Source organism: Salmo salar, chromosome 14, assembly GCF_965601325.2.
Source record: "Salmo salar chromosome 14, fSalSal1, whole genome shotgun sequence".
Classification (NCBI taxonomy): domain Eukaryota; kingdom Metazoa; phylum Chordata; class Actinopteri; order Salmoniformes; family Salmonidae; genus Salmo; species Salmo salar.
Window position 1 is genome coordinate 10,149,953 of NC_138304.1, and position 19,008 is coordinate 10,168,960.

The 19,008-nt window shown below is 41.5% G+C and overlaps 1 protein-coding gene across 1 annotated transcript in view; it reads left to right on the top strand.

Annotated features, from left to right (window-relative positions):
• The first annotated feature begins 5,828 nt into the window (after positions 1-5,828).
• LOC106568723 (SH3-containing GRB2-like protein 3-interacting protein 1) overlaps positions 5,829-19,008 on the top strand; it is a 36,805-nt gene continuing 23,625 nt past the window's right edge. Inside the window, exon 1 of the mRNA XM_082960673.1 lies at positions 5,829-6,370. Within this exon, the coding sequence (XP_082816799.1) occupies positions 6,361-6,370 (10 nt within the window). The 5' untranslated portion in view covers positions 5,829-6,360. The remainder of the gene's footprint in view (positions 6,371-19,008) is intronic.

Below are 19,008 nucleotides of genomic sequence, written 5' to 3' on the forward strand. Positions count from 1 at the left end.
GAGTTTTTTTATTTATTTTTTATTTCACCTTTATTTAACCAGGTAGGCAAGTTGAGAACAAGTTCTCATTTACAATTGCGACCTGGCCAAGATTGTCACGTCCTGACCCTTGTAAGAGGTCATTTTCCATAGTAGAGTGGTCAAGGCGTGACAGGTGCCGGGCTATGGTCAACATCGAGCCAGGACGGGTTGTGCCAACCCTAAGTGCCAGACCTCCAGTGCGCCTCCAAGGCCCAGTTTACCCTATGCCTGCTCCGCACACTCTCCCTCCAGTGTGCCACCATGGCCCAGTATGTCCTGTGCCTGCTCCTCGCACTCTTCCTCCAGCGACGCTCCTCAGCTTGGAGCCTCCAGCGACGCTCCTCAGCTTGGAGCCTCCAGCGACGCTCCTCAGCCCGGAGCCTCCAGCGACGGTCCTCAGCCCGGAGCCTCCAGCGACGCTCCTCAGCCCGGAGCCTCCAGCGACGCTCCTCAGCCCGGAGCCTCCAGCGACACTCACCAGTCCGGAGCCGCCAGCGACGCTCTTCAGTCCGGAGCCTCCAGCGGCGCTCTTCAGCCCGGAGCCTCCAGCGGCGGTCTGCAGCCCGGAGCCTCCAGCGGCGGTCTGCAGCCCGGAGCCTCCAGCGGCGGCCTGCAGGCCGGAGCCTTCAGCGGCTATGTACAGGTGCAGTAATCTGTGAGCTGCTCTGACAACTGGTGCTTAAAGCTAGTGAGGGAGATAAGTGTTTCCAGTTTCAGAGATTTTTGTAGTTCGTTCCAGTCATTGGCAGCAGAGAACTGGAAGGAGAGGCGGCCGAAGGAGGAATTGGCTTTGGGGGTGACCAGAGAGATATACCTGCTGGAGCGCATGCTACAGGTGGGTGCTGCTATGGTGACCAGCAAGCTGAGATAAGGGGAGACTTTACCTAACAGGGTCTTGTAGATGACCTGGAGTTATAGTTCATATAAGGAAATCAGTCAATTGAAATGAATTAATCACGCCCTAATCTATGTATTTCACATGATTGGGCTGGGGCGCAGCCATGGTTGGACCTGGGAGGGCATAGGCCCACCCACTGGGGAGCCAAGCCCAGCCAATCAGAATGAGCTTTTCCCCACAAAAGGGCTTTATTACAGACAGAAATACTCTTCAGCTTCATCAGCTGTCTGGGTGGCTGGTCTCAGACGATCCCGCAGGTGAAGAAGCCGGAAGTGGAGGTCCTGGGTTGGCGTGGTTACACCTGGTCTGCGGTTTTGAGGCCGGTTGGATGTACTGCCAAATTCTTTAAAATGATGTTGGAGGCAGCTTATGGTAGAGAAATTATCATTAAATTCTCTGGCAACAGCTCTGGTAGACATTCCTGCAGTCAGCATGCCAATTGCACGCTCCCTCAAAACTTGAGACGTCTGTGTCATGTGACAAAACTGCACATTTTAGATTGGCCTTTTATTGTCCCCCAGCACAAGGTGCACCTGTGTAATGATCATGCTGTTTAATCAACGTCTTAATATGCCACACCTGTCAGGTTGAGGGATTATCTTGGCAAAGGAGAAATGCTCACTAACAGGGACGTAAAGAAATTGTGCTTTTTGTGCTTATGGAAAATTTCTGGGATCTTTTATTTCAGCTCATGAAACATGCGACCAACACCTTACATGTTGCGTTTAAATTTTTGTTCCATATAATAACTTCCAAGTAAGAAACGTTAAATACACAGCAACAAGTTGCCATTGACTTTCTGTAAAATGCACAATAATCTCGTTACAGTGCAACTCATTACTGACACATTTTTTTACAATGTTTGCAGAACAGACAGTGTCAAAGGCGGTGCTTGACTCGCATCGGCATAAACATTAAACACTTTCACAGACGGCTGGCACAAATGCAAATATATGTCACCCAAATATGCTAATGATCCCCACCAGTACATTGCCCCCACCTACATTTGAAAGCGCAATGATGATCGTACCTTATATTCAAATGATCAGATAAGAAGGTAAGACCCAAATGCAGACCACGTCGAATAACCAATAGTTTAATAATCTCACAGGGGCAGGCAAAAAGACAGGTCAAGGCAGGCATGGGTCAATAGTCCAGAGAAGTGGGGGAAGGTACAGGACGGCAGTCAGGGTCAGGGGCAGGCAGAGTGGTCAGGCAGGCGGGCTCAGAGACAGGACAGGCAAGGGTCAAAACAAGGAGGCCGAGAAAAAGAGACTGGGGAAAAGCAGGAGCTGAGACAAAACGCTGGTAGGCTTGAAGTAACAAGACGAACTGGCACAGACAGACAGAAAACACAGGTATAAATACACAGTGGATAATGGGGAAGATGGGTGACACTTGGAGGGGGGATGGAGACAATCACAATGACAGGTGAAACAGATCAGGGTGTGACACAAATATTGGGTAGAAAAATGGCCCATTATACCTACAAGGTACAATATTGTACCATGTGAGTTCATACTGTATGTGAAGTGTACCTTTTGACCTTTTTGTACCCCAGGGAACAACACTGTAGTGTACCCTAACCATACAATTACTTTTGAGAGTGTGTTAATATATGTTCTAAGCAATGAGTATGAACCTGGTGGCACTGCAGAAACATTGATGCACTCCAAACCAAGAGGTTGCAAGTTCAAAATCCTCAAAGAATGTATGCTCATAGAAGTCAAGTGTCCTTGAGCGTTGCTTGTTTTATGTTAATGGTGGTAATTGGACAATCATTTACTTGATTCTGGGCAGCTTTTAGCAAAGTGTAGAAATGCATTCCTGACAATAAGTCTGTAGCCTATATTCCTTTCACACTCACAAATCTGGTGGTGTAGCTGCACTGTAGCAATACACTTCAAGTTGCTAGTGACGGAGAGGTCATGAGTTCAAATACCATTTAAGGTGAAGTGGTAACAGTTGAACATTTTACAGTAATTTACATCGGAATACAGAAGCATACTGTTATTTTATAGAAACAACACCTTTGGTATAGTTTTGGTATATATTTACTCTATTTTTACTGCAACTTTAGGAAAGTGCAGAAGCGTATACTTGGCAATAAAACAGTAGCTTGTCACGTCCTGATCTGTTTCACCTGTTCTCGTTATTGTCTCCACCCCCTCCAGGTGTCGCTTGTTTGCCCCAGTGTATTTATCCCTGTGTTTCCTATTTCTCTGTGCCAGTTTGTCTTGTATGTCCAAGCTTACCAGCGTGTTTTCCTGCATTGCCTTTTTCTAGTCCTCCTGGTTTTGACCCTTGCCTGTTCTGGACTCTGTACACACCTGCCTGACTATTCTGCCTGCCCTGACCTAGAGCCTGCCTGCCACTCTACCTCCTGGACTCTGATCTGGTTATGACCTTTTGCCTGTCCACGACCATTCTCTTGCCTATTCCCTTTGGATTTATTAAACATCTTAAACTCCAACCATCTGCCTCCTGTGTCTGCATTTGTGTCTCGCCTAGTGTCATGACATAGCTAGCCAATCTTCAATATGTCAACAGACCTGGTAGTGCAGCAGGAACTTCAGGTAGCTAGTAACCAAGAGCTTTTGAGTTCAAATCCTAAGTGCATCCCCATGTAGTCACATTTATTTCACAAGAGATCGTGTTGTCACATAGTTTCATGTTATCACGTTGCTTCACATGTCATATTAACGTCACGCGTTCACATGTGAAATGTACAGTTGAAGTCGTAAGTTAACATAAACCTTAGCCAAATACATTTAAACTCAGTTTTTCACAATTCCTGACATTTAATCTGAGTAAAAATTCCCTGTTTGGTCAGTTAGGATCACCACTTTATTTTAAGAATGTGAAATGTCAGAATAATAGTCGAGAGAATAATTTATTTCAGGTTTTATTTCTTTCATCACATTCCCAGTGGGTCAGAAGTTTACATACTAATTGAGTGTATTTGGTAGTATTGCCTTTAAATTGTTTAACTTGGGTCAAACATTTTGGGTAGCCTTCCACAAGCTTCCCACAATAAGTTGAGTGAATTTTGGCCCATTCCTCCTGACAGAGCTGGTGTAACTAAGTTAGGTTTGTAGGCATCCTTGCTCGCACATGCTTTCTTAGTTCTGCCCACAAATTTTCTGTAGGATTGAGGTCAGGGCTTTGTGATGGCCACTCCAATACCTTGGCTTTGTTACCATTTTGCCACAACTTTGGAAGTATGCTTGGGGTCATTGTCCATTTGAAAGACACATTTGCGACCAAGCTTTAACTTCCTGACTGACGTCTTGAGATGTTGCTTCAATATATCCACAATTTTCCTTACGATGCCATCTATTTTGTGAAGTGCACCAGTCTCTCCTGCAGCAAAGCACCCCCACAACATTATGCCGCCATCCCCGTGCGTCACGGTTGGGATGGTGTTCTTCGGCTTGCAAGCATCCCCCTTTTTCCTCAATATAACGATGGTCATTATGGCCAAACAGTTCTATTTTTGTTTCATCAAACCAGAGGACATTTCTCAAATGTACGATTTTTGGCCCCATTTGCAGTTGCAAACCATAGTCTGGCTTTTTTTATGGCAGTTTTGGAGCAGTGGCTTCTTCCTTGTTGAGCGGCCTTTCAGGTTATGTTGATATAGGACTCGTTTTACTGTGTATGTAGAGTTTTGTACCCGTTTCCTCCAGCATCTTCACAAGGTCCTTTGCTGTTGTTTTTGGATTGATTTGCACCAAAGTACGTTAATCTCTAGGAGACAGAACACATCTCCTTCCTGAGCGGAAAGATAGCTGCGTGGTCCCATGGTGTTTATACTTGTGTACTATTGTTTGTACAGATGAATGTGGTACCTTCAGGCGTTTGGAAATTGCTCCCAATGATGAACCAGACTTGTGGAGGTCTGCGATTTTTTTTTCTGAAGTCTTGGCTGATTTCTTTTGATTGTCCCATGATGTCAAGCAAAGAGGAACTGAGTTTGAAGCTAGGCCTTGAAATACATCCACAGGTACACCTCCAATTGACTCAAATTATGTCAATTAGCCTATCAGAAGCTTCTAAAGCCATGACATTTTCTGGAATTTTCCAAGCTATTTAAAAGCAGTCAATTTAGTGTATGTAAACTTCTGACCCACTGGAATTGTGATATAGTGAATTAAGTGAAATAATCTGTCTGTAAACAATTGTTGGAAAAATGACTTGTGTCATGCACAAAGTAGATGTCCTAACCGACTTGCCAAAACTATAGTTTGTTAACAAGAAATTTGTGGAGTGGTTGAAAAACGAGTTTTAATGACTCCAACCTAAGTGTATGTGTTATTTTCGATAAGGGAATGGTTATTTTATTTATAGAATGCCTCTGAGCTAAACTGTCCCATGACAATTACCCCAATTCCAAATAAATACCCTTATCCCTTCCCACATACACATTTGAATCCTCCTTCTAACGTACCTAATAGACGAATCTCCCTCTCTTTCTCTGTCAAGCTGAGGTATGTGTGATGTCCTCACTACCCTTCTCCGTTTGTGTGCTGATGATTGTTGACAATGCGACATTGGCATAAAGGATTGCCATCCTGTGATGCGAAAACAGAGCAACAAACATACTGATGTGAATAAGCATACCGTTGAAGCATACATGCATACCAAACATTTATACAGACACACACTCATGAAGAAATCAAGATATGCGTCCTTGGTAGGATTTCACATCTGGACAAAAAACTGAATATACTAGGTGCATGTAGAATTGTCCACATACTGTTGATATGTATTTTAAGCATCCCTGTGTTATGTTGCTGTATTAGCAGATACAATAAAAAAAGAAAAATGCAATGAGTGTGGAATTGTATGTATAGGCTACAATATATCTGCTAACAGTCCAAGCTAAAGAGTTAAGGCATCAGGGGACAGAAGCCATGTGACAAAGCAGATGACTGCCGGAGTGCCGGGATTGGCTCAGCGCAGGTGTGACATCAGCAAGCAGCATACTCACTCCCTCCATTGCTCTCTATCTCTCTCTCAGTCTGCCTCTCTCGCTTTGTGTTTTTCTCCTTTGCCTTTCCACCTCAGCATCCACCTCTCGTTGATGGCGTGTGTCAGTGCTGTTGGGGCGACTGAGGCCTAACGCGCTGGGCCCTTCCCCCAATTGTCTACACCTTCCCTGGGCCTCTGTCTCTGCCTCTTCCGTCGGCCCGACAGCCTGCCTGGCTACCTCCCCCACCCCCGGTGTGCTGGTGTCTGGGCTCAAGGGGTGGAGGAGGAGGGAGCAACGACGTTCCGCTTCACTTGGGAGCCGTTCGGCAATTAGCAATGCCCTAGACCCGGCATCATTTAGCCACTTGGAATATCTCGGGTTTCTCCATCCGCCTGTCTGTCTCTCTATCCATCTGTTCGTCTCCCTCCATCCGTGGAGGGGGACAGAGGAATGAAAATCTGCAATCATGATGGAAGGTAATTATCTGTGCCCCCCCCCGCTCCTCCTTTTTATCCTCCATCTCCTCCCTCTCTTCTCCTACCTATTTATGCCCTTCTGCAAGGCAGTATTTTGGGTGCTATAGCTTGGTAATAAGCTCTAGTGGGTATCTAACTATCTTGAGCATCTCTGTGTTTTGGTGCTTAGGCTACCGTATGTTTTTTTCTATCTGTAGTGTGACGTGGCTCTGTCAGATGCCAATGTGTGTGTGTGGATTGATTTGTAAGGGAGGGATAGATGTTCACACCACAGCTGTGTAGCACAATGAGGCAGACGTCCGGCTCGGCAGGGTGTGTGTGTGTGTGTGTGTGTGTGTGTGTGTGTGTGTGTGTGTGTGTGTGTGTGTGTGTGTGTGTGTGTGTGTGTGTGTGTGTGTGTGTGTGTGTGTGTGTGTGTGTGTGTGTGTGTGTGTGTGTGTGTGTGTGTGTGTTTCTCTCTCTCTCGTGATGGGTGTGTAATTAGTTAATAGTCTTGTCTCAAGGTTATGCCTACTGAGGTTGTGGCTGATAGTAACTGTGCTAGAATTCGGTGAGCTCTAGTGTATTCTATTCAAGTCTTTTGTGTTGGCTGAAATAATGTGAATGTGTTTGAATCAGTGGCCCATTCACTGATCACCTATCATATTAAGAGGACATTATCAAAACATTCTGTATGGCGCAAATTAAATAGTGTTTTTATTGTGACATGAGTTGGTCTATTCTCTGGTTGTTATATTTCTTTAAACATTATGTCAACATGGTAGGTGTTGTTAACAAAACACATACACATACATGGTCTGAAATGAGTTGATTGCATATGTTTTGTGTTGTCAAACAAATACTGTATTATATTGTATGTTGCTTAGGTTTGCTGATTGAATGGCTCACATTAGAAGTGTATAATGGTTTATAGATACAGATTATTTGTGAAGCTATGGACTGAATCATTTGTAGACGTGCATGCCAAGCTGGCAGCTCTTAGGCTCTAATACAATTGAGATGTTAGGCTTTCTCTCCATTCATCATTGAGAGCCATGGTAGTGTGAGCCTCAGTGCCCATTTGAATAGCAAGGTGCTCTATGGGATTGAAAGGTCTTAGGTAACAGATAGGCACACTGGCCAGAAATAGAGATGCTGTGAGATGCATTCTGAAGTAGAGAGAGAGAGAGGGTCTTGCCTATGGTTTCTCTGAGGCCAGTTGACTGCTATTCAGTGCAGTGTTACTGTACAATGTTTTATTAAGTTGTCCATTAAAGAATCTTGAGTGGAGCGGGTAAGGGAAAACTGGGTGCGTCTCAACAGTCTAAAGCAGCTTCATCCCCATGTGCCCTCTCTTTTTTTCACTGGCCTTAAAAAAACATTGGACATTGGTGAACGCAATGGGGTAGATGCCCAATTCGTCCCACGTGTCCCGCTCTTTCATGTCAGTGCAAATTAAGGAAACAAAGAGAGTAAGCCATGGTAGACTATTGAGATGCATCCCAGAAGTGTCTAAGGCCTGTCCGAGGCTGTTTTTGTCTACTTATTGTGCTTGGCTTAAACTAGGCCTACATCAAAACAGCTGAATAAAATTGACCTCATGATTCAGTAATACTATAGTTAAATGATTAATTCCGTTTCCATGCTTCTACAGCACTGTCTGCCTACAGGCCCTGTTAAGTCAAACTTGGTTACTGTGTTTTCAAACACAAACGCTTCTTCATAGGCTGCATTTGGATTCAATGCACTTAACAAAACTATATTTAGAAGGTAAAAAATAAATATATTAACATGTTACTGAGTGGGAAATGTTTTTAACTTCTCCATGAGACCCAGTTACAGGTCATGATTCAAAATAATCCCTTAAAGTAACTGTCCAGTGTTTCCAGATTTCTATAAAATAAATGTATTAGGCATGTTAAAAAGCAGCTTTTCTGTGTTGGAATAGTTTGTGTGTACCCCAACAACAGAATGGTGTGGGTGTATACCGGTCATAAAAAGTTTTCATGCAAGTAGACTGCTGATTAGCCAGCTCAGCCAATGAGCCAACAAGACGACGTGTTCTATGAGGAAATAGCAATAATTTTTGAAAAGGTCTGTTTGAGATACAAGTTTGAGTTGGGGTTTTTTAAGTGTTTTTTTCCTCTAATTTGTGCTTTGGCCACAAATACGAGTATAGTCAACAACATTACTTGGGTATGAGTTGAAGATGTGTTTGGGTTTTATATAATTTCAGCCAGTCATTTTGAAAGTAGCCAAAATGGGTTCCTGAAAATGGTGCACGATTGTGTACAACAGTGGTTCTCAATCCTGGTCCTGGGGACCCAAAGGGGTGCACAATTTTGTTTTTGCCCTAGGACTACACAGCTGATTCAAATCATCAAAGCCTTTTGATGAGTTGATCATTTGAATCAGCTGTGTAGCGCTAGGACAAAAACAAAAATGTGCACCCCTTTGGGTCCCCAGGACCAGGATTGAGAACCAGTGGTGTAGAACATAATCCATTTCCTATGATATGTTATGTCCTGCAAATATATATAAAAAATCCCCCTGCAATTCCAATTCGTACAATCTCTTTAACACAACTTTTACAGTATGGGCCCCAAATTAGAAATTCAGTATTTTCCTGGGACACAAGCGCATGAAAACATGCCTCCTTTGTTGGGGCGGGCCTCCATTTCGCAGGCCAAACATTTTTGTGGCCCCCTTCTTGATATCAGAGAGAAACATTTTAGTTTTATAGTTAATTTCATGAAATCCTACACATTCGATTCGGTCTTATGTAGAAAAATTTGAAATTGTGTTTTTTTACATTGGATAAAAGTAGATAGTCAGAGATTGAAAACTGTATATCATACACTACAGTTGAGGAACAATGGAAAAGTAATTGGAAGTTGATCTTCGTTCACAGCCTCTTAAGCCTTAGCCCCACCCATTTCTTTAAGGATTCACATGTGAGGCCATGTGCTAAACAGTGAGTATGGTAGTGTACAACCAAAGATTTCAAGACTAAAGGCTGGTGTATACTACTTCTATCAACATGTCTGTATGCAGTTGTCGGAGTGACATCATGTACATTCTATTGTCGTCCGACATTAAACTTGTCGTTGTCGTTATGAAAAGTATAAACACAAAAACGGCAGGCTTCATGACGTCAGCAGCCTGGTGATCCAAAATAGCATTTTAACACCAATAAACCTGTCTCTTTAAAAATGTATTTAGTATATGTCAATCTAGCAAACCAGGCAACTAAAAGCAACTTTCTAAACAACGATTTGTTTCGTTTCTAGTTTGTTAGCTAGGTAGCTAACTTTAAGTTAGCTGGCTAACCAGTTCAAATGATGACCATATCACAAAGCTGACAACCTCTTAACTTTAGCTAATTTGTATTCAATATTACAGGAAAATAAGCTCACAACAAGATCCTTATTTACAAGTTAATGGCGAGCTAATTACAGAAAATACGGTTGCGAATGTGACGTAATAAAAGCAGGGCATTCTACTGGAGAATTGTAGAACTTGGACAATATCTCGTTGGCCTAACGTTATATCCTAATCTGACTTTGGTGCAGGTCATGTTGTTCTTCACATTACCTTTCTGGGTTATGAATTTGAAACATATTTTTTAGCACTTTTTCATGAACGTGGCCGAAAATACATTTTTAGGCCCTATCCGGCATGCCGCTAGTTCAGCATGACGGGAGACACCGTGTCTGGGTTACGAACTTGAAACCAATTATTGAGCAGTTTTTCATGAACATGGAGGATTTTAATTTTTTTAGACCCTATCGTAACCCACAAATGTTTGTTTCTGGTAAACACACACTATATCAAATAAAATCAAAGTTTATTTGTCACATGCACAGGATACAGAAGGTGTAAAACGGTACAGTGAAATGGTTACTTGCACTGTGGAGTCTTTTGTTTAGACATGTAGCTTGCTAGCCAGCTTTAACTTGCAATGAAAATGACTTTCTGACAAAATTAGAAACGTATAATATCTGAAAATGTAGCTAGCAAGACTCTCTTACCCGTATACAAGAATGAACGCTTCTCCCTCTCTGTCACGGATGCCATTGTTGCCCGGTCTTCCTGTTTACGTTAAAATGCATCTCCTGTGAAGTAGTGACATGCGACATATGCCTAGTTTCCTGAAACGAGTCACATTTTGCCATGAGACGTAAAAAAAATGTTGATGTTTAAAGCATATTTCCTGCAAATCTACACATTATGCCATGAGGCAGAGAAATAGTTTTTGTGGTTTTACAGCTAATTTCCTGCCATTCTACCCAGAAATAGAACTAAAAGGTTCTGTACTAACTCTACTAAGAGAAACAACACAGAGACCTACTATTCCAGGCCTACATTTATCATTTACATGTTCATATATTACATTTACAGTCAGTAGCATCAATCAGTACTGTACATACACACAATATGATGTCTGAGTGAGAAAGCAATGGGGGCCCCCTGGAGGTCAGGGCCCCTGGGCACGTGCCCTTCATGCCCGGTCGGCATTCGGCCATGATAGCTGGCTAGACTAATTTACCTACCTAAAAATTGTTATCTGACATGTCTAATTAAGTGACTGTCAGTGACTGACATACTGTAACAAGAGAGAAACTGCTGATGCTCAACCACATTTCGAAACTGCAGCTTGTATATGCTACAATTCCCAACAGTAAGTACACTCTATACACTACCATTCAAAAGTTTGGGGTCACTAAGAAATGTCCTTGTTTTCCATGAAAACATACATGAAATTAGTTGCAAAATGAAGAGGAAATATAGTCAAGATGTTGACATGGTTATAAATAATGATTTTTTAATTGAAGTAATAACTGTGTCCTTCAAACTTTGCTTTCGTCAAAGAATCCTCCATTTGCAGCAATTGCAGCCTTGCAGACCTTTGGCATTCTAGTTGCCAATTTGTTTGAGGTAATCTGAAGAGATTTCACCCCATGCTTCCTGAAGCACCTCCCACAAGTTTGATTGGCTTGATGGGCACTTCTTACGTACCATACGGTCAAGCTGCTCCCACAACAGCTCAATAGGGTTGAGATCCGGTGACTGTGCTGGCCAGAATATCCATTTTATTGCTTCTTTAACCTGTTAGGGCTAGGGGGCAGTATTGACACGGCCGGATAAAAAACGTACCCGATTTAATCTGGTTACTACTCCTGCCCAGTAACGAGAATATGCATATAATTATTGGCTTTGGATAGAAAACACCCTAAAGTTTCTAAAACTGTTTGAATGGTGTCTGTGAGTATAACAGAACTCAAATGGCAGGCCAAAACCTGAGAAGATTCCATGCAGGAAGTGGCCTGTCTGACAAGGTGTGTTTCATCTTGGCTCTTTTTACTGAAGACTGAGGATCTTTGCTCTAACGTGACACTTCCTACGGCTCCCATAGGCTCTCAGAGCCCGGGAAAAAGCTGAACGATATCGAGGCAGCCTCTGGCTGAAACACATTATCGCTTTTGGCAAGTGGCCGATCAGAGTACTATGGGCTTAGGCGCGTGCCCGAGTCGACCGAATGCTTTATTTTCTTTCGTCTGTTTACCTAAACGCAGATTCCCGGTCGGAATATTATCGCTTTTTTATGAGAAAAATGGCATAAAAATTGATTTTAAACAGCGGTTGACATGCTTCGAAGTACGGTAATGGTATATTTAGAATTTTTTGGTCACGAATTGCGCCATGCTCGTCACCCTTATTTACCCTTTCGGATAGTTTCTTGAACGCACGAACAAAACGCCGCTGTTTGGATATAACTATGGATTATTTTGAACCAAACCAACATTTGTTATTGAAGTAGAAGTCCTGGGAGTGCATTCTGACAAAGACAGCAAAGGTAATAACATTTTTCTTATAGTAAATCTGACTTTGGTGAGTGCTAAACTTGCTGGGTGTCTAAATAGCTAGCCCTGTGATGCCGGGCTATCTACTGAGAATATTGCAAAATGTGCTTTCACCGAAAAGCTATTTTAAAATATCGAGTGCATAGAGGAGTTCTTTATCTATAATTCTTAAAATAATTGTTATGCTTTTTGTGAACGTTTATCGTGAGTAATTTAGTAAATTCACCGGCAGTGTTCGGTGGGAATGCTAGTCACATGCTAGTCACATGCTAATGTAAAAAGCTGTTTTTTGATATAAATATGAACTTGATTGAACAAAACATGCATGTATTGTATAACATAATGTCCTAGGGTTGTCATCTGATGAAGATCATCAAAGGTTAGTGCTGCATTTAGCTGTGGTTTGGGTTTATGTGACATTATATGCTAGCTTGAAAAATGGGTGTCTGATTATTTCTGGCTGGGTACTCTGCTGACATAATCTAATGTTTTGCTTTCGTTGTAAAGCCTTTTTGAAATCGGACAGTGTGGTTAGATTAACGAGAGTCTTGTCTTTAAAATGGTGTAAAATAGTCATATGTTTGAAAAATTGAAGTTTTTGCATTTTTTTGGTTTTTGAATAACGCGCCACGGGATTACACTGGCTGTTACGTAGGTGGGACGATTTGGTGCCACCTACCCTAGAGAGGTTTATCAGGACAACAGTTTTTAATGATCAATTAGCCTTTTATAATGATGAACTTGGATTAGCTAACACAACGTGCCATTGGAACACAGGAATTATGGTTGCTGATAATGGGCCTCTGTACAACTATGTAGATATTCCATAAAAAATGCAGCTACAATAGTCATTTACAACATTAACAATGTCTACACTGTATTTCTGATCAATTTGATGTTATTTTAATGGACAGAAAATGTGCTTTCTTTCAAAAACAAGGACATTTCTAAGTGACCCCAAACTTTTGACCGGTAGTGTCAAAAATGTGTGGATTCGGCTATTTCAGCCCTTTGTTGACAGGTGTATAAAATTGAGCACACAGCCATGCAATCTCCATAGACAAACATTGGCAGTAGAATGGCCTTAATGAAGAGCTCAGTGACTTTCAACACGGCACCGTCATTGGATGCCACCTTTCCAACAAGTCACTTCGTCAAATTTCTGCCTTGCTAGACTGCCCCGGTCAACAGTAAGTGCGGTTATTCTGAAGTGGTAATGTCTCAACAACGGCCACACAAGCTCACAGAATGGGACCGCCGAGTGCTGAAGCATGTAGCTTCCAAACTGCCTCTGGAAGCAACGTCAGCTGTTCGTCGGGAGCTTCATGATATGGGTTTCCTTGGCCGAGCAGCCGCACATAAGCCTAACATCACCATGCACAATGCCAAGCCTCGGCTGGAGTGGTGTAAAGCTCGTCGCCATTGAACTCTGGAGTGGTCTGACGAATCTGGGTTTGGCAGATGCCAAGAGAACGCTACCTGTGCGAATGCATAGTGCCAACTGTAGAGTTTGGTGGATGAGTAATAATGGTCTGGGGCAGTCTTTCGTGGTTCGGGCTAGGCTTCTTAGTTCCAGTAAAGGGAAATCTTAATGCTACAGCACACAATGACATTCTAGACGATTCTGTGCTTCGTGGAAACAGTTTGGGGAAGGCCCTTTCCTGTTTCAGCATGACAATGCACCAGTGCATAAACCGAAGTTCATACGGAAATGGTTTGTCGAGATCGGTGTGGATTAACTTGACTGGCCTGCGGAGAGCCCTGACCTCAACCCCATCGAACACCTTTGGGATGAATCGGAACACTGACTCCGAACCAGGCCTAATTGCCCAACATCAGTGTCTGACCTCACTAATGCTCTTCTGGCTGAATTGAAGCAAGTCCCTGCAGAAATGTTCCAACATCTAGTGGAAAGCCTTCCTAGATGAGTGGAGGCTGTTATATCAGCAAAGGGGGGACCAACTCCATATTAATGTCCATGATATTGGAATGAGATGTTCGACGAGCACTTTTGGTCATGTACTGTATATGTTTTTACTCCCACCATTAACATGTCCGCGACTCATACTGTAAGAAAGGCTGCTTTAATAGAATATTAACTTTTAAAAATGCGATTTTCACTGGACAGTTAGTTTAAAGTGTCTGTACAGAACTTTTGCTTCTGGGGGTGCCCTTGAGTCACAAGCGGTACCCTAAATGGACAGAACTATTGTAAAAAAAAACCGCACCCACACCCTATGTGTCCCCAGTATTACGTTTTTCCACCTGTGCTTCAAAGTCACCTTAAACTGTACCAACATGGGATCCCTCCAGGGGACATAGGCCCTGAGCTCTTCGCTGTGTCCACACATTAAACTGTGTCAGGGTGTTGGTTTTTCCAGTTGCCCTGATTACAACACTGTATGATGCCAACTACCAACCCTGGAGGGGGCTTGGCCTCAGTTTTGGCACAGAATGGCCGCCGTAGCTAGATTTCTCACAGGCTCAATGGGGTGTATAAATTGATCACTACTGCCATTTCTTCCATTTCTGTATTGTCTTTGGTTGTACAAATGTGGTGATTGTGTTCCTGTCTTACAGTTCCTAGTGAAAGTCTGCACACCCTCTTCACATTTTGTTGCCTTCAAATTAAATAGGAATAAAGCATACTGTACATCTGGATTTTTCTCCTACCGATCTACACATCCTACTTCATATTTTCAAAGTGTTAGAAAAATTATAGAAAGTGTGACAAAAATAAATAAAAGTGAAGATGTCTTGATGGCGTATGTTTTCACACCCCAGAGTTAATACTTGGTGGAAGCACATTTGTCAGCCATTGCAGTTGCTGATCACTTTGAATAATATTCTACCAACTTTGCACAACTAGGAAACATTTATCCATTGTTTTGTCATAATCAAATCAAACTTCATTTGTCACATGCACTGTGAATGGCTTACTTACAAACCCTTAGCCAACAATGCAGTTCTAGAAAGAGTTAAGAAAATATTTACCAAATAAACTATAGCAAAATGTATAAAAAGTAACTCAATAAAATAACAATAACTATATACAGGGGGTACCGGTACCAAGTCAATGTGCAGGGGTATAGGTTAGTCAAGGTAATTTGAACATATAAGTAGGGTTAAAGTGACTTTGCATAGATAATAAACAGCAAGTACCAGCAGTGTAAAAACAAATGGGGGGGGGTGTTAATGTAAATAGTCCGGTGGCCATTTGAGTAATTGTTCAGCAGTCTTATGGCTTGGGGGTAGACGCTGTCAAGGAGCCTTTTGGTCCTAGACTTGGCGTTATGGTACCACTTTTTGAGGATCTGGGGACCCATGCCAAATCTTTTCAGTCTCCAGAGGGGGCATAGGTGTTGTCAGTGCCCTCTTCACAACTGTCTTGGTGTGTTTGGACCATGATCGTTTGTTGGTGATGTGGACACCAAGGAACTTGAAACTCTCGATCCACTCCACTACAGCCCCATCAATGTCAATGTGGGCCTGTGCGGCCCGCCTTTTCCTGTTGTCCACGATCAGCTCCTTTGTCTTGCTCACACATTTGGGAGATGTTGTCCTGGCACCACAGGTCTCTGACCAACTCCCTATAGGCCATCTCATCATTGTCGGTAATCAAGCCTACCACTGTTGTGTCATGTTTGGCCACGCAGTCGTTAGGGTGAACAGGGAATACAGGAGGGGACTAAGCACGCATCCCTGAGGGGCCCCAGTGTTGAGGACCAGCGTGGCAGACGTGTTGTTGCCTACCCTTACCACCCGGGGTGGTCCGTCACGAAGTCCAGGATCCAGTTGCAGAGGGAGGTGTTTAGTCCCAGGGTCCTTAGCTTAGTGGTTTTTTATTTTTTTTCCTTAGGGGTGGATCTGCTTAATATTGTGGAAAGATTGTTGCTTCCATCAATGTAATTGTCTGCATCATTTCCAATTCCCCATATCTTTTTTGGTAAATATATATATCCATATACATACATGTACATACCCATACATATGCATAGGCATACATAAACATTCATACATATACACATATATACATACACATACCTATATAGATATACATACTTTTTTTGGAATATACCTTTATTATTCCCCGCAAACCCTACCACCCTTCCCCCAATTGGAGTAAACTAATAAACAACAACTCTTAGGCTTCTTCCTTCAGGTTATACATATTATACACATTTTACAGACACAATCTATTTTACAATAGATATATTTTGTTTGTTTTTAGTCCTTCCTCTATTTCTGATGTCCATCCAGTTTGATTTCTATTTGTAACTGTGCTATTTCACAAAATTTCTTAACCTATATACATTTTACAGACCCCATATGTTTTACATTGGCTATCTTATTATTAGTCCCAACCTTCAGCTCCATTCAACCCCTCCCATCTATCTCTTAACACCATCCATTTTGGATTTCTATTTGCCATATATTTTTCAACTGTGCTGTGATGCTTCACAAAAGTACTGAACCATTGACTCTGCCTCCTCACAGCAAAATCTGCAGAGCTGGGAAGATTATATCCCCCATATATATAACATTCTATTCATTGCAAAAATTTTGTATAGTAATTTAATTGAAAAATGTGAAGTTTTGAATCCGGCGTTGTTTTGCGTGTCAATTCATAAACCATGTGCCATGGAATGGGTACATCGAAAATCTCTTCCCAACTATTTTGCAATTTAAATGGCACATCTGTCGATTTTTTTGGTCTTTCAATTAAATTGGTATATGTTTTTATTTATCACACTTTTCTTTAACCATTTATGTTCTTTAATGCAGGGCCGACAGACAAGTTCCTTACTTTTTTCTCCTTCTACTTGCCTCTTCCATTTTTGTGGTAATGCTGCAATTAGTTGGTTGTAATTTTGGGTAGAGCAGACATTTCCATATGTCTGTGTTAGCTGCATGTGTGACATAACTCCACCAGTCCTATTTATGATATCATTCACAAAAATTATACCTTTTTTAAACATTTCATCGAAAAATATGTACTTTCTTTTTTTTTTATCAATTAGTGTATTTGAATTTAACCACAATGTTTGTTGTATTATTTGTTCTGTCTTTTCAGGTGGATTAAACTGAAATTGCAACCAACTTTCTAAAGCTTGTTTAAAAAATAACGATATTTTGGAGATTATTTCCTTTTCAAACCGAAAGTGAGCAGTTGTAATCTGAATAAAGGGAAAAAGGCCATTCTTGAACATGGGGGAGACATTCCTACCAATTTACTAGAGAATCAGTTTGGATTTAAGTATAACTTTTATATGAGTGATGCCTTTAGTGAGAGGTCTAATGCTTTAATATTTAATCATTTCTGCCCTCCGAATTCATATTCGTTATATAAATAGGCCCTTTTAATTTTGTCTGGCTTGCCATTCCAAATAAAATGGAATATTTTTTGTTCATATAATTTAAAAAGCAACCATAAGCAAATAGGTAAACTGTGATATGACTAAAGCGTTAATCAGGGGGATTTCTTTCCACAAATAAACAGGTATTTTCCTTTCCATGGTGGCAAGATCTTATCTATTTTTGCTAACTTTCTATAAAAATGTATTGGAGTGAGAGGATTTGTATACCGAGTATGTCCACATCCCTTCAGACCATTTTATTGGTAAATGACACGGTAATTTAAAATTTGAATTTTTTAGTGATCCAATATGTAATATAGTACACTTATCATAATTTGGTTTTAATCCAGAGAGGATAGCAAAAGTATCTAGAGCCTCTATGAGGCTGTGGAGGGATTCTAATTGTGGTTTTATAAGAAAATATGAATCATCAGTGTACAATGACACCTTAGTTTTTAAGCCACAGATTTCTAATCCCTTAATATTATTGTTGGATCTAATTTTAACAGCTAACATTTCGATGGCAACAACCTTGTTTTACTCCTCTAGACAGTTTAAAACTTTCTGAGATGTAGCCATTATTTACTATTTTACACCTAGGGTTACTATACATAACTTTAACCCATTTTCTAAGAGATTCCCCAAAATGTTTATTCTAGGCATTTATATATAAACTCCAGTCATACTTCATCCAAAGACTTTTCAAAATCAGCTATGAAAACCAGGCCGTTTTCCCCGATATTTCATAGTATTCTATTGTTTCCAGTACTTGTCATATATTATCTCCAATGTATCGTCCATGTAAAAAACCTGTCTGATTAGGATGAATAATATCTGACAATACTTTTTTAATTCTATGCACCAAGCATTTAGCTAGGATTCTTGCATCACAACACTGAAGTGTAAGAGGCCTCCAATTTTTTAAATGGACTGGATCTGTCACGCCCTGACCTGAGAGAGGGTTTGTTTCAGTATGTGGTTAGGTCAGGGTGTGGGGTGGGCATTCTATGATGTCTATTTCTTTGTGTTGAGCCGAGTATGGTTCCTAATCAGAGGCAGCTGTCTATCGTTGTCTCTGATTAGGAATCATACTTAGGCAGCCTTTCCCCACCTGTAGTTGTGGGATCTTATTTTTGTACTGCTTGTTAAGCCTGCAAGACGTTATTGTCATTGTTTATGCTTTTGTTTGTAGTGTTCTGATTTATAATTAAATACAAAGATGAACACTCACCACGCTGCACCTTGGTCTACTCCCTTTGACGATCGTGACAGGATCTTTATATATACACCACTCGGGTCCTGTTTCAGTAATAATGATATCAGACCTTCTTGTTGCGTGTCCGATAATCTACCATTTATATAGGAGTGGCTAAAACAACCTATTAATGGTCCTCTGAGTATATCAAAAAAAGTTTGGTATACTTCCACTGGTATGCCA